General features: G+C 47.1%; 1 protein-coding gene across 1 annotated transcript in view; it reads left to right on the forward strand.

Moving 5' to 3' along the window:
• Positions 1-680: 680 nt before the first annotated feature.
• Positions 681-15053, forward strand: part of LMBR1 (limb development membrane protein 1) — an 80209-nt gene continuing 65836 nt past the window's right edge. The window contains exons 1-4 of the mRNA XM_015587656.1: positions 681-755; positions 1367-1439; positions 3334-3373; positions 9123-9262. Coding sequence (XP_015443142.1) covers positions 681-755; positions 1367-1439; positions 3334-3373; positions 9123-9262 — 328 coding nt within the window. The remainder of the gene's footprint in view (positions 756-1366; positions 1440-3333; positions 3374-9122; positions 9263-15053) is intronic.

The raw sequence follows: 15053 nt of genomic DNA on the forward strand, positions 1-15053 counted from the left end.
GCACTTGGACTTGGTTAGTGGGCGGGAGGTCACGTCGGCGGTCGGAGCCGTGAGTGGCCATAAGGGGAGGAGACAGAACCGGGCATCTGTTAGCGTCAGGGCCCTGGCTCCTTGGGGAGGCTCCTGCACCTCAGAGTCAGGCGCTCATGGCGTGGGCATCATCGGGCCACCCAGGCTGCTTGGAGTGCTGGCCTGGGCTGGCCTGGGACTGCACAGGCTACTTAGTCTCCCCGTGCCTCTCACGGCTGCCATACTTCTCCATTCCCCCTCCCCGTGCACTGAGGAAGTGCACGCCATCAGAAGGGAGCGTCCACTCCCAGCACTCATCTGCCTCCCTGCCTGCCGCCCACCGCCACCTGCCTGCGACCCGCCTGCCGCCCACCGCCACCGCCTGCCTTGCCCTCGCGGTGCTGTCTCCTGCTCTGGCTCCTCCTCTCTCTTCCTGTGGGGGATTCGAGACCCAGCGCTCAGCTTGAGCACACTTCTCCTCTCCTGGATTATCCCGACACCCATCTGTCACTTCCCATCTTGAAAAACCCTCTCGACTTCACATCCTCCTTCACTCTTCCTTTGCTTCCCACAAAACTGGAAACATTCGTTTCCGATTCTTCCATCTTGATCCACTTCAATCAGGATTTTGCGGCCACCCCTCCGGAAAAGCAAGTCTTGCCAAGGTCCCGATGGCTGTCACGCTGCGAATCCGGTTGTTGGTTCTTAGCCTCGTCTTTCGGGGCCTGTCAGCGGCGTTTGGCACAGCTGGCACCTCCCTTTGCCTAGACGAGCTTTCTTCACTTGGCTCTCAGGACACCCAGCCCTTCGTCCGCCTCCCACGTGCTGTTTCTCAGCTCGTGCCGACCTCTTAAGTCAAGTTGACGTCTAAATACCCGAGAGCCCAGGCCTCAGCCTCTTGCCTCTTGTATATAATCACATGAATTTTTATATAATAGAATTTGTTTTATTGATCTGTTAAGTTTGGATGCCAGCACATTGATTAAATATTATTGATGGTTTATAGTATGTTTTAATCTTTGGTAGAGACAGTAGCTTCTCATTGACTTTATTTTTCAGAATTTTCAGTGATGTTCTGGTTTTTTATGCTTCCACATGAAGTATAACAATTTTGAAAACAATTTGGTCAGGTTATGAAAAGGAAAACCTCTATTGGGCTTTTTTTTTTTTTCTGGAATGGTAGTAAATTGACTAGTTCATGTAAATTAACACTTCATCAAAACTTCACATTAGCAAAATACTGAAATGTTTACTTTGTAATAGGTTGTCTTTTCCTATAAATACCAAAGATGTAGCTTCTATTATGTAAACAGAGATATGCAGAAACTAAACGATCTGTTAAATTTGTTTGTTTCAGATATGTTTCCTTCTGTTTGCTGTTCTCTACGTCGTTTCCTACTTCATCATCACAAGATACAAGAGGAAATCAGGCAAGTAGAAACATCGTGATGAGAACTTTGATTTCCGCGCCGAGCGGTCCCGGCGCGGTGCGTGGCTGCGGAGTGCCCGTCAGCGTGGCGGTCCGTTCGGGGTGCCCGTGCTGAAGCAGCAGCTGCCAGTGCGCAGCTCTAATGACAGACACCCGCCAGGGCATCCGAGACTTGAGGTCACCCTCCTAGCCGAGCCCTCGGTCGTCATGTTCTCAGGCCCGGCCAAGTGCGGGCTGGTCAGTGTCTGGGGACGCCGGCGTGGCGAGGGTGCTTCCTTGTGCCTGGCGCTGAGGTTGAGCACGCTCAGCCCCACCCGTCCTTTCTCTGACCGCCGGGATGCCCTTCTTTCTCTAAGGCGACACGGAGTTTACAGTCCTTGTATTGTTTCACGTGTACGTCCTTACCTCGCCAGGGGCCACCGTGTCTTTATTCCCTTTTTGATGGGCTTCGTGGTGATGGATGCACAGGTTTTTGTGCCGGGTTTTTTAAGTACCTAGGCAGTTGCTTTCCTGCCTTCCGTTAACTTTTATAAATCACGGGACTTTCCACCTGTGAAGCCGGGCCAGTAGGAGGTGCCACGTGACTACTTAAGGGTTCCTCATGTTACAGATTCCTTACACCACACCATCGTGTCGCACGTGCCGGACTTTGACAGGCAGCCAGGAAGTACTGCTTGTTCCCGCGCAGCACTCAGTACTGTCACGTGGCTGCATTAAAGTACTCCCTGGATTCTGTAGCCTCTCAAAATCGTGAAGGCCTGGGATCCAAGACAATATCTTAGCTGTTTTTAAAGATGTTTTGGTTTCAGGCTTCATAGGTTATGGACGCAAGAGGACAGCGAGAGAGAATAAGTAAATATAAAGCATCATTTTAGGGGAACTTCGGGGACGGCGAGCAGGACAGTTGGAGATTTATTGGGTGCATTTCAGGGTGATCACAGGGAGCGGGAAGGGCTCTGGCCCAGGTGGCAAAGTGTTGGGAACAGACCTGAGATGGATACGGGGACATTAAAGCATTCGTCAAGGCCTGACAGTGGATTGGCTGTGGGCACACCCCTGTAAACATGAGGGGCGACTGTGTGTGTTTGTGGTCCCCTTGGCCACAGAGCCACTTTGGGCACCTGCAGTTAAGAGCAGAGACTGGACTAAGAGCGTGGCCCAGACATGCCTTTGACACTGAGGCAGGTGGGCACCCAGACTTGCAGGGACCTGCAGAGAGCGTTTGACAACAGCCGGCTAGGTGCCGAGGAGAAGGAGGGCCAAGGGGATGGCTAATGGCCACGAGACAGGGAGAGGGGACGGTGACTGAGCGCTGGCACAAGGGCCACCTGCTCCCTGCAAAAGGTACCACAGGGCACTCTTGTGCACTAATGGTGGCATGTGGGGCAGTGGGGTCCAAGGTGGTTTGGGATGCTCCAGAAAGGTCCCACACTGTCATCGCGGATGACGGCCTCAGAGTACAGAAAGGCACACGGGTCTCAGGCTCTGGATTTTCATTTCGTATAAACATTTCTTTGGCTGTTATCAACTAGAAAACCTCATTCACGAGCAATTTTGTTTGCTCCATGTGGCAGTAACCTTGGCAGTGATCCTAAGGGTCTACCGAGTTTTATTCTCCCGAGCATTGAATATCTGGGACACTCTAATTTACCTGTGGCTGCTGCGTTAGGGGTTTTTGATTGAACAAGACACTATTCTTTAACCGTAACCTGTCGTATCTGATTTAGTGAGATTTACATTTGAGTCTCTGTTGAAATAAACACAGTGCTATTTGAAAATTTTTTACCTTCAATAGTTGCTTCTTTAAATTTATATTTTCATGTATGTTTTTAATAAATTAATGAAACATTTTGTTGGAAGATATGAGAATATTAATACCTTAAACATTTTTGCAGATGAACAAGAAGATGAAGATGCCATAGTCAACAGGATTTCGTACGTATTCTAAAGTTCAGTTGTTCTTTTAATTCTCAAGTCATAAGTCCTCAAAATTTAATTGTCTATATGGAAAAATTTACCTAAAGTATTATAACACCTTTATCGACCTTAATCCAGGTAGGCACAGATAACCGAGGCTTGATTATCTCCTGTTAAAATTTGCTTATTTAAGGAGCCGACAGATTTTATCTTCAGAAAATTCAGGAAGTGGGCTTCAGGCTGGGAAAATTTCTGGGCCAGAAGAAAGAAAGCTTCTGGCTGTTTGAACGGTCTGCTGGGAAGACCGTGATGGTCTGGGGAGGGAGCAGACGCCTGCAGTGGCTGATGGGACATTTACCTGCTGTGAGCAGGCATGGCCCTCAGGCTCCTGGGAGCTGGCGGTGCGTTCCTACGCTGGAGTCGTAGGATAGAAATGCCCGTGAATTATTTTGTGGAATCAAATTAGATAGAAAGCAGTGAATTTTTTTATGTCAGATTTTGCTGGATTAAAATTAGAAATGACACAGATATACCTACATAGGGGAGTATCTGTAATCCAGGATTGTTTTTATTGCTACCTTAATTTTTTTTTTTTTGAAAGAGTCCCAAATTTATAGGGAACTTAGAAATATAATACAAAGAGCTTTTTTTCACTGAACTGTTTGAGAAGTTGCTGACCGGATGCTTCATTTCTTCAGGGTACTTTTATGTCTAATTCCTATAAACAGCGCATTCTCCTGATGACTACTAGACAGCCACAGAATAATGGAGCCGACCTCGGTGCGGTCCCAGTCACGCGCCCTTCCGGTTTACCCGTTGTCCCGGAAGGTCGTAGCAGAAGGCGCTGGCTCAGGACCACAGTGCAGGGAGTTGTCATGTGTCTTCACGCCCCTGCAGACCAACCCTCCTTCACTATTTCCGTGGCTTCCCCGACCTTCTTAACGCCTTCCCAGGTTGCAGGCCAGTTATGGGGATTTGTCTGATGTTCCTCCATGATTAGCGTCCGATTGCGCATCTTTCGTGAGGTGCAGGGGAGGATGTGGGGAGGGGAGGGGCGAGAGAGACGTGCGCGCACACACTTGCACACACATGTGCTTTTGCCACACTCGAATATTCCACCGTGACAAGGCAGGGACCACTGACACGCGCTGCAACATGGGCGAACCTCGGACACGTGATGCTCAGCGAGCGCAGTCAGTCACGAAAGGCCACGTAGTGCGGGCTTTCATTTGTGAGAAACATCCAGAACAGGCAGGCCCAGCTAAAGCAGAATGGTGGGTACCGGGGCCTGGGGGCAGAGGGGAGTGGGGAGCAACGGGGTTTTATTTTGGGGTGATGAAAATGTTCTGGATGGTGGTGGCACAGCACCGTGGATGCACTAAATGTCACCGGATTGTTCGCCTTCCGATGGTTGACGTCATGTGAATGTTACCTCAGTAAAAAACCGAAAGCTCGTAACCAATAAGTGAGTAGGGCCGATTTGGTTAGTAACTGAAAAATGAATGTAAATAGACCCCGCTTCACTAGATCTGATTATTTAAATTATTTTAAATGCCCTAAGGAAAACAACCGTAACTTCATTTCCTACTGGGAATTCACGCTCTGTGGGTTTGAAACTTAGGCCCATAAGTTGGTAATTTAAATCTCAGGAGTAGGGGTCTTACTTTATCCGAGCATCGTGACATCTGGGGAAACCCTTAAGTGAACCATCGTTTTCTTCTGTCTCAATTACTGCTCCTGTAAACACAGAGCAAGTCACTTCCCTTGAAAAGCCACAGGGTGTCACAGCCTGAGCGAGGGGCCAGGGTCAGCTCTTCCCCAGGAGACCCTCTGGTGCGACGCGCCGGTGACATGCCGCTCCCCATTCGCTCTGTGCTCCACTTCGGAGGTGCCGTTACTGAAATGCACTTGCAGATCGATACTTTGTAAACAGACAAGAATGCGGCGCTTCGGCAGCACCTTGCAGTGTAGTTCGCGGAGAAGTGGCCGTTTCCTGTGACGCTCGGCGGCCGCACCTCGTCTTCCTGTCCGGGGGCTCGGGCCCTCCCAGCGGGGCTCCGCAAGGCGCGCCTCCCAGGTAGCCGGGTGCGCACTTCCTGTAAGGCCGGGAGGGGGCCCCTGGGAGAACAGCCCGGCCCGGGCTGAGCCCCTGCTCCCCGCCCCGGCCTCTGTCTTTCACGGCCTTTTTCCTTCCGTGGCGGACGCGTGAGAACTGAAGAGCGAGGCACATCGGGGTTCAGTTCTGAGCTCGAGATGGACCTGAGTCCAGAAGAGATGGAGAGACACGGGCTCGTGTCCTCCATTTGTGCGCTAGACCTGCCACCTACTTCGTGGTGCCGTCGTGTGGATGCAATGCCAAGCAGAAGAAGCTAGGGGCGGGTGCTCAGTGCTGTTCCCCCCGCCAGCCCTCTGTCCTTGAGTGGCAGTGGCGGCCCTCAGCCTCCTGAGGGGTCTGGACGGCTCACCCGCACAGCGCCTTGAGCGCCCATCAGCGCGTCAGGCCCGTTCCTGGGTATCCTGCGCCCCGACCGGCTCCCTCTGCCTTCCCAGGCAGCAGCTGGCTCCCCCGAGAGCTGCTCTCAGCTACTTACGGCTCAGTCTGGCTCAGATTAAAGCAGTTGATGTGAAAAATTCAGTGCCCAGTGGGGACACTGCCTTAAGGACGGCCTGTGAGCCCAGCAGGCGAGGAGGGTTTCTGTGCGCGGGGGGCCTGGCCTGGGGGCAGAGCCCCAGAGCGGAGCCTGTCACATGGAGTCGGGGCCGCACAGGGTGGGGAGGGTGTCTGCAGGGCGGCAGAGCCCAGGTAGGTTGAGGAGGGTGTCCCCAGTGGGGTGGCCTGGTGTGGGGCGTCAGCTCAGGAGGGGAGCGAGGGCGTCCATGGGGCAGGATAGTCCAAAATGGGGGATCACCTGAGCAGGAGGGCACCTGAGTAGGGTGGGGTGTCAGTGTGACGGGAGGCTGGTTGCGTACGGGATTGGGCCGTTCCAGATGATGGGGCCCCATCTCAGGTAGCAGCTGTGGGGGGCGATGGAGTTGAACGCTGAGTTGGCGTGCCAGAGTTGGAAGCATCGGCGTGGATCCATGGCTTTGAGCACACAGAGTTCTGGAACCGAGTGCAGACGTGAGTGAGGGTGCGTGTGGGCCCGTGCGTGCCTAGCTCACACCTGCGTCTCCTGGTCTGCCACCGAGGGCGCCCGGAGCGCCCGCCCTGAGGCAGAGAGTGCCCGGGTCTGAGCTTTGGGCTGCAGCTTTCCACTGGGAACCAGGGCCCCAGGGTGAAGACGGGGTGCCAGGCCGGGGCAGGGAGCGAGCGCTCCAGACTCATTTTCTACATCTTGTCGGCCAGAATGCAAGGAGGTGCTCAGAGTGACGAGGGCATGTCGAAGACTCAGAGCCTACGAGGCCGTCGCACGCAGTCGGACGCTCTGAGCAGCAGATTGAGTGTCATGGGCCCTCCACAGCGTAACATAAAGCGGTCCGCGTCCGTCCTGATGGGAGTCAGTGATTGGTGCCTCGTTGACCAAGGTCAGGGTGTCTTCCCAGTTTCAGGCTTAGCTTCCTCAGGGTACTGGCCCATGAGAGGAGGGAGTGAGCATAGAGTGGGGGCCCTGGCAGACACCATCTTGACCGGGGTCAGAGAGCACATGGCCAATAAAGGGGCAGATGGAAATTCAAGGTGACTTGGTGGCCTGCGGCGAGAGGGAGAGATGGCTCCTGTGACATTCATGTCACAGACATGTTGGACTCCACAGGCCCAAGGCTGAGCCGCTTCTCCCACCAGCCGGCTCCAGCTGCAGCCCCCTCCGTCCCAGGCGACAGTCACTGAGTGTCGCCATCCTCGACCCTGCTCTCCCATCCCACCCAGGGTCCCATGCTTCTGTGCAGTTTGCTCCGGTTAGAAGGTGGCAGTCCCGAAACTGTCCTTCAATGCAGGGGCACTTTTCTGAGTCGTATACGCGGTGACCACTACCCTTTGCTCACCGGACCCAGGGCCTTACAGGAGGGACCCTGGCCAGCACTTCACTACATAAAGGGCGTCACCTTTTTGTATCTCTGGGGCCAGTCACGGGACCCAAACTGCAATCGATTCCGAAAGTCTCGTTGAAAGAGGCAGCGCTATAGCCATGGCGACCACACAGTCAGGCTTTTCTGGGTCATTTGTGATTCTCGTACTTTGTTTGCCCTCGTGAGCGGGCAGCTTGTCCAGATGACAGGTCCCAGGCTTTGGTTTGAGAACGAGGGTTGGCCTTCATTGCCCGGCGTGTGATCGGAGGGTCTTGGGAGCCCAGCGGAGGGGCACGGACTTGACCGAGGGGCACAAGAAGGGAAGATGACACACAGGGGGACCTCAGGGGGGTGCCAACTGTGGCCCAGGGCATGGAGCCACGGAGCCACCGACGACAGGCAGGTGCCCGTGCAGGACTGCGGTGGTCAGGGGTCTGGAGGAGCGTGTGGGTGGACTTGCGGGCCCGGCGTGGCAGGGTGCAGCTCTGCTCTGAGCTGTAGTGTCGTAAGGACGAATGGTGGCGAGGACAGCTCCCTCACTGGACTTCTGAGAACAAAACTGAGGCTCGCTCTGGCCGGTCACTGCCTGAGTGGGCAGTGGATCTGGGACGAAGGCTTGTCCTCGTGCTTGTCCCAGGAGGCGTGTTGTCTGTCTGGCAGAACCGGTCCTAGGACTTTGCCTGTGTCTGATTTGAATCGTGGTTCCAGTGTGTGTCATGGGGCAACGCTGAAAAATGTATCAGCGGGGGTTTGTGATGGTTTTGGCTTTTAAGTGGGAAAACACTTCCGTGGGTCGCCACAAGATGGCGATGGCCGCACAGTCACTGTCCGCTGTGGCTTCTGAGCGGTTAGCACGATTTTTTCTTACATCTTACATTTTCTTTCAGATTATTCGTATGCTTACTCTAATGGGGCGGGTATTAAATTACATTTCCCTCTCTAATGTTAATGAGGTGCTCTTTTTCTTTGCCATTGAAAAAATATCTTTAAAAAATTAGGTATAAAAATTTAAACATTTCAGTCATGTATAACAGAAAGCGAAAGCCCTTTATCCATATTTTATGCCAGATTTTTTTTGTACCACTATTTTCTGTGTGTGTATATGCACTTTTTTGGGGGGGAGGGGCATGTTTTCTATTTGTCGTACATGCTTTTCTTCAGTTTTTTTTTTTACTTAGATATCTTTCTATATTAGTACATATTAGATCTTATTTTAAAAAATAACAAAAGTGTTTTAAATGCTGTTTAATGTATAATATTGTTTAATAGTTTCCTACTGTTTACTAGTATAATTTATTTAACTTTACTTATTTTAAGAAGTGCCAAGCCAATGGCTTTGTGAGTTTTTCCCCCTGAAATAATTTCATACTGCTTTCACAAGTCTTTTTTTCCACCTGAAACAGTTGTCGCATTGCCGTTAGCATATATTGCCAAAGTCGTTCATTAAATGCAACTGTGAAATAAATACTTAGGTGTAGGAGAGGAACGGCGCCAGTTTATGCTCCGCGAGGCGTGCGCGGCGGCCTGTCTTCGGCGCATGCGCGTCTGCGGGCCCGCGCCCTGGAGTCGGCGGCCTTTCCGAGGAAGGAGTCAGAGTTCATCTAGTTCCACGGAGCATTTGTCTGCCAGCTACGTGTGTTTAATGAGATTCTTACCTAACTCCCTTGAGACTTAAGCGTTTAAGCGTTTTTGTCCTCCCCGAATGACTCCCACACCCCTCGCGTTTTCCGACCCCAGTGACGGTGCCTGTCTTCTGTCCCAGGCTGTCCCTGAGCACGTTCACGCTGGCGGTGTCGGCGGGGGCGGTTCTGCTGCTGCCTTTCTCCATCATCAGCAACGAGGTCCTGCTCTCTTTCCCGCAGAACTACTACATCCAGTGGCTGAACGGCTCTCTGATTCACGGTCAGTGCGCGGCGCCTCACGATCGCCTTTCGCGTCCTCTCTTTTTACCGCGCTGCAGTTCTAGATTTTCCTTTTTGTAGTTTTCTTCATAACGTGCATCTTCCTGCAGTCGACCATTTGAGCCCTTAATAAAACCCCCAAACCAGACTTTACTTATCACCCCTATTCCTTGCTAGTTGTGAAAGGCTTTCTTATTTTAATCAAGGAGCAGTTTTTATACTTACCATGGTTTCGATAAGTAAATTTTCATTTAAATATTTAGCAAGAGAACTTTGGTTTGCCCAGACACGTCAGAAGAGCTCAGCCTTCATTTGAGACCTAAAAAAAGGTAGCCGTGGTTTCCATTTGATTTATTCGCTGCTAGCTGTTTTAGTCGTTTCAAAATGCATGGTACAAGAGCGGAAAAACTCTTTTCTCAAGTACAAACTTTAAAATTAATGTGGCTTTAAAAAAATTAACGACTGACTCATTATAGGCAACACGTAATGCTTCAAAGCCAGATTGACCTGCATTCCAGTCTTGGCTCTGCCACGTGCTGGCAATTTTTGGTGAGGTAGGATATTTTAACTTTAACTTATAAGATATATAAAAAGGTATAATGCATATAACTTTTTATATTTTTCATAGTCCCATACTCCTTTTTTCTTATTGAATTATGTGATCTCTTTATGTGTCAAACACATCAACTTTTTATCCAATTTTTATAAATACTTTTTTGAATTTTATTTGCCTTTTTGATTTATATAAGTTTTATATTTTTTGTGTTGTCATCTTTTTCTTCCTTTGGTTTCTCTAAGTGTTTTTGTGTTTAGAAAATCTTTTCCCTTTTGTGAGATGTCACAGATATTCCCTTTTTTTCTCTTTTCAAAAAATGGTTTTGTTTGTTTCACTGTTTAATCCACCTGGAGTTTATACACATACCTTTTCTCTCATCCCGTTGTGTGTGTTTAAAGAAATGCACGTTTGCTGTAGAAAATTTGGAAAACAAAATTTAGAGGGGAGAATGTTATTACTATTCACAGTCCCGTGATGCGGAGAGTCACCGTGGGCGCCGTGGCCAGTGGCCTTTCAGTGGCGTGTGCCTGTGAGCTCGCCCAGGCAGCAGGGCCCCGCGGTGCTCATGCGGTGCTCACGGGCACTTTGTGTCCTGTGGGTGGGTCAGTGCTTTCTCTGACGTTGCAATATTGCCTGGAGCCATCGTAATCAGGGCTTGTTCCCGAGTTTTCGAGAGACAGGCTACACTGCACATCTTTATAAACAAATATTTGTCCATAGGTTAAATTTCTGCAATTCACTTTCCAGGTGAGCATACTTGAACCTTTTTGAAAAGATATTTCTCTGTTATTCCTCGGAAAAAACACGCAAACGCCACTAGCATTTCCCCTTGCCTGGGAAGTGTGTGGGGGGGTCTCTATTCCCAGAAAGTATCCATACCAATTTTGGGTGTTAGTTAAAAAAAACTATCAGTGTAATAGGTAAAGAATTTCCCCCCTTAAGTGCACTTACTAGCGCAGGTGGACATTTACAAAGCACATTTATAGGTCGTTCATACTGATTTTTTATGAGATGGCCTACCTGCATTCTCTCTGCCCAGTTTTGCATGGTTTTTATTTTGAGTAATTAGCTGTCTATCAGGTTAAGTGCAAACATTTTCCTCTCAACCGTCCTTCAATACTGCTTAGGCTGTTTTTCGACATGAAGAATTTTGACATTTTAGTCTAATTGCGTATTTTCATCTGGCTTTGTGGTTTCTGTCATGCTCGAAACTGGAAACAAACGGAGTCATTGACGCTCTGAAGACCAAATGAATCCAATGACGTTGGGACTAATTATTAAGTGAATAAAAAGAAATCAGTCTGTTATTGGTGCTTAGCAATCGATAAACTCAAGTAAGCGAACTAAGGTCTTTACTGAAATGGACACAGAAAGTAAGTCTGAAAAGTCACCTGTTATTATGAGAGGCAGGAAGCAACCGGGAAAAATGGCCGTAATGTTTCTGGTGAGTTAATTTTAGATGACCGTGCTATTTATTATTAGCAAACACGTGGCCAATGTGTAATTTACAAAACCGTTTTTGTGTGTATTGTCTAAAACGTTTGAAGACTGCTGGCGCCGTCCCCTCTGCCCCAGCTTTCTCTAAGGCTGTGGATCCTGAGGTGCGTGCGTCTTGGAAGGCTGGCTGCCAGGTGTGTTCGCCAGCAGGGCAGGTGGTCTCAGGCTGGCTAACCAGTACGGCAAGTGAACTGGTCTTTGTTTTCAGTTTTACTAAACAGAAATTGCGTGCTATACGTGATGACCTTCAAACACTCGAAATCAGGGCTATTTTCGTTATTCTGGTTATGGGCCGGAAGTAAGAGCTGCCAGCACGTGACATGCCATGTATTTGGGCTAGAGGCCTTACCCTTGGAAGTCATGTGTTTTTGTATTGGTTGTCTTTCCATTATAATGTTAGGTGTGTAAGCTCGGACATTTAATTTTATTTATAAATCAGGGTCAGAACAGTGCTTCCCACATAGTGGTAGTCCAATAAACATGGTGAATGAATAAACTATATAAGAAGCGGCATCTTCATTCCCCAGTAAACAACGCTGGCTGGGAGTGGGGGAACTGGAGCGAGACCCTTCCGAGTGCCTTCTCCAGAACGGGTCTCAGGAGGCCTGGGACGCCGGCCTTGCTCTTGAGGCCGTCACGACCCCCGGCTTTGTTTCTGCTTCTGAGTCTTTGGTAGAGCTGTATATGTGTCAAAGGTGCCGCATATAGTGAGTGTTCTTGAATTCTTTTTGTCTATTTTTTGTTAAACCTTGCATGAATTTACGCTAAATTTTTTGAGGACGTGGAATATGTCTTAAGTTCCTAGTCTCTCGTGGAGCAGCTGTTCCGGTGCTTACGCACCGCAAATGTTCACTAGAGATTCATTGATTGGATGAATAAAAGTTTTTGACTGTATCATTAGAATACTTTGATAAGAAATGAACTTAATTTGAAAGGAACTTTAATGGCTTATCCTATAAAATCATCAGTATGTATGTTTTTTGATGGATTGTGCCTTTAATGTGTAAATCACATAGAGATGAGAGGCTAAGGTGTGTGTCGATGATGCTTTAGTCTGCGGAAGGATATTTTGTTCGTCTTGAATGCGGTGTTAGGATTCTGGGCCCCTGGGCTTGTGATGTTATGTGTTACTCATGTTATCTCAGTTCCAAATCTCCGTATCGTGTAGCAGGAAGTATCTCTGTCTACACCGCAAAGTTATTAGAGCAGCTTGAAGAATATGATATACAGAAATGGCATTGGCACCAGGGGGAGGCCGGGGGTGCTCCCCTGGGCATTGGCGGTTTTAGCCAGGGGTGCTGTGAGGTGAGTCCCATCGCTCCCCAAGTATGCATCACGGCACGCTGGCTTCTTCAGTTTACTGTAGGATGGTACGAGGTGGGCGGAGGTGACAAATTAAAATGCCAGCTAAAACTTCGTATTATTTTTATTATGACGAAAATTGGAAAAAATAGGTTAAAATGGACAGCAAAAAGTATCCATTTGTATTCACTTTCTATATCTTGTATGTTAAACAGTTAGAGGAAAAGTATGAAACTCTTCAGTTCCATAAATTGAAAAATAACGATACAGCTGCTTAATGGGTTTTTCTTTTGGGGTGATGAAAACGTTTGGGAACTCGGTCAAGGTCGTGGTCGCACAGCATTGTGAGTGCACTAAATGCTGCTGCGTTATTCACTTTGAAATGGTAATTTTATGTCATGAGTTTAAAATTAAAACCCGAACAGTGATACATCGTTGGAAGGCAGAATGATGGAATTAAAATTGTAGCCTTAAAGTCAGGAAGTAATTCTTCAATTATTGAGGTAATTTCCCCTATTGGGGTCCAGTTTTTGCCAGGCTATCCATACTCACTGTGACCAGACACATGTTGTAACATGATTGCCCAGTTTGAGGGTCAGTCTGTTAAAAGGTAACCACGGTGGATGTGACTAGTTTTTGCAAGGTACATGTGCTTTATTTTGTTTCGTCAGCGAGAATAGACAGTATGCTGTTTTAGACATCATGAAGGAGCAATATAAAATCTTTGTTTTATTCATTTTCAAAGTCCACAGAAGATTTGAAAAAAACCAAATTTTTAGATTTTAAGAAATCTAACTTAAAGAAGTGTTATACTTAGTTACGTGTAAATATTAAAAGTCAGCCCTTAATAAATTTTGACGTACCAGCGATAGTTAAATGTTACTAACAATCTCTAGTTAATTGGTCTCAGTAGTTCAGCCATTTATTATAATGTGCGTCACCATGGTTACTAATATTTATTGAAGTATTGTTTAAAATAATAAAAATGAAAAACAGCCTGAATGTTCAAAGTAGGAAACTTGCTTAATTTGTGGTGGACCCGAACAGTGGAGTGCCTTTGGTCGTTACAGATGATGATGCAGATGCGTATAGAAAGATGCTGAAAAACTCTTTTCCTCTGGTTGGTAGGCTAATATGATATAAACTTTTATTTTGGTATTTGCACTGTGTAACATTTCTATGGTGGGCATGTATTGCTTTTTTGTTATAAAAAAAAGTTATAGTAAGGTAAAAAATTTCACAAGTCATTGCTAAAATTATTCTTTATTTGTTTTCCTTCTAAGTAAGCAAGCAGAAGCTATTCTAATTCTGAAGTTCTCATAACACTCACCTTTCAAAAGTAAACCTGTTGTCTTTTTTTCTAAGTTTATACTTCTTTGGTAGAATTTTTTTATTAGTCACTTTTTGACAATCGAATTAGATCCTCACTTCCACTGAAATATTGGTTTTAGCTTAGTTTTGTCACTTTGGATGTTATTGAATATAGCTGAATTTGGTTAATTTTCTTATTTAAATTTATGAAGTTTTTTGTTACCGTGATGAAAAGTGATTATTTACTTCATAGTATCTTCTATTGTATTTTGAAATATTTTGTGACTCCAGCAGGTGGCGCTAGATGTTAACGCATCCTCTGCTGTTCTGGCAGTTCAGAGTGCTGTGCTTTGATTTGGTTTTAAACTCTTCTAGGATTATTAAGTAATCTTTGTTTAAGTTCAGATACCTCTTTTGGGGATAGGCGGATATCTTTCAAAAAGGTTGTTATTGACACGATTTAGATAAACTACAGAGTTTGTGAATTTCTGTGTCGAAGCATGTAATTTTAACTTTCTGAAGTAATATTCGACTAATATTACTTTTTATTTTACAAATTAATATGTAATGACATATAATCAAATAAAGGCAGTGGTAGTATGTTATGTGTATTAGCCCTGATTTAGGAACGGCTTATCAAAACTGTGGACTATCCTGAGAGGTATCCATGTCTGCTGTATGTTTGTGAAATGCCGGAGTCTTACTAAGTTTTAGACAGCTGCTAAGAACATAATTACTACTTAGGAATATATGTTAGATATATTATTTTTCTATATATTAGATGTTCTCACAGTAACTAACTTTCTGTTGCCGATTCGATAATTAAACTAGCGTAAGGTAAGTCTAAAGCTTTCACATTTATTTGTTCTGGTTAATAAATTTTTTTCATTTAATTAGTTACACTTTGAAAAAGTTGGTTATTTATGTGGACGATTATCCTGTTAGGCGGGATAAGACCTGAACTCTTAAATTCTCAGTGTTAAGTGAATATTTCTTGCAATAAATACAGCCACGTGCGGCTTAAAGACAGGGGCGCGCCCCAGGAACTGCGTCGTTCGGCCATTCGGCTGTCGCACGACCGTCAGGGAGGCGCTTAGCACTTGGGTGGCGTGCCGGCCACCTGGCT

This window comes from Pteropus alecto, unplaced genomic scaffold, assembly GCF_000325575.1.
Source record: "Pteropus alecto unplaced genomic scaffold, ASM32557v1 scaffold320, whole genome shotgun sequence".
NCBI classification, from domain to species: Eukaryota; Metazoa; Chordata; class Mammalia; order Chiroptera; family Pteropodidae; genus Pteropus; species Pteropus alecto.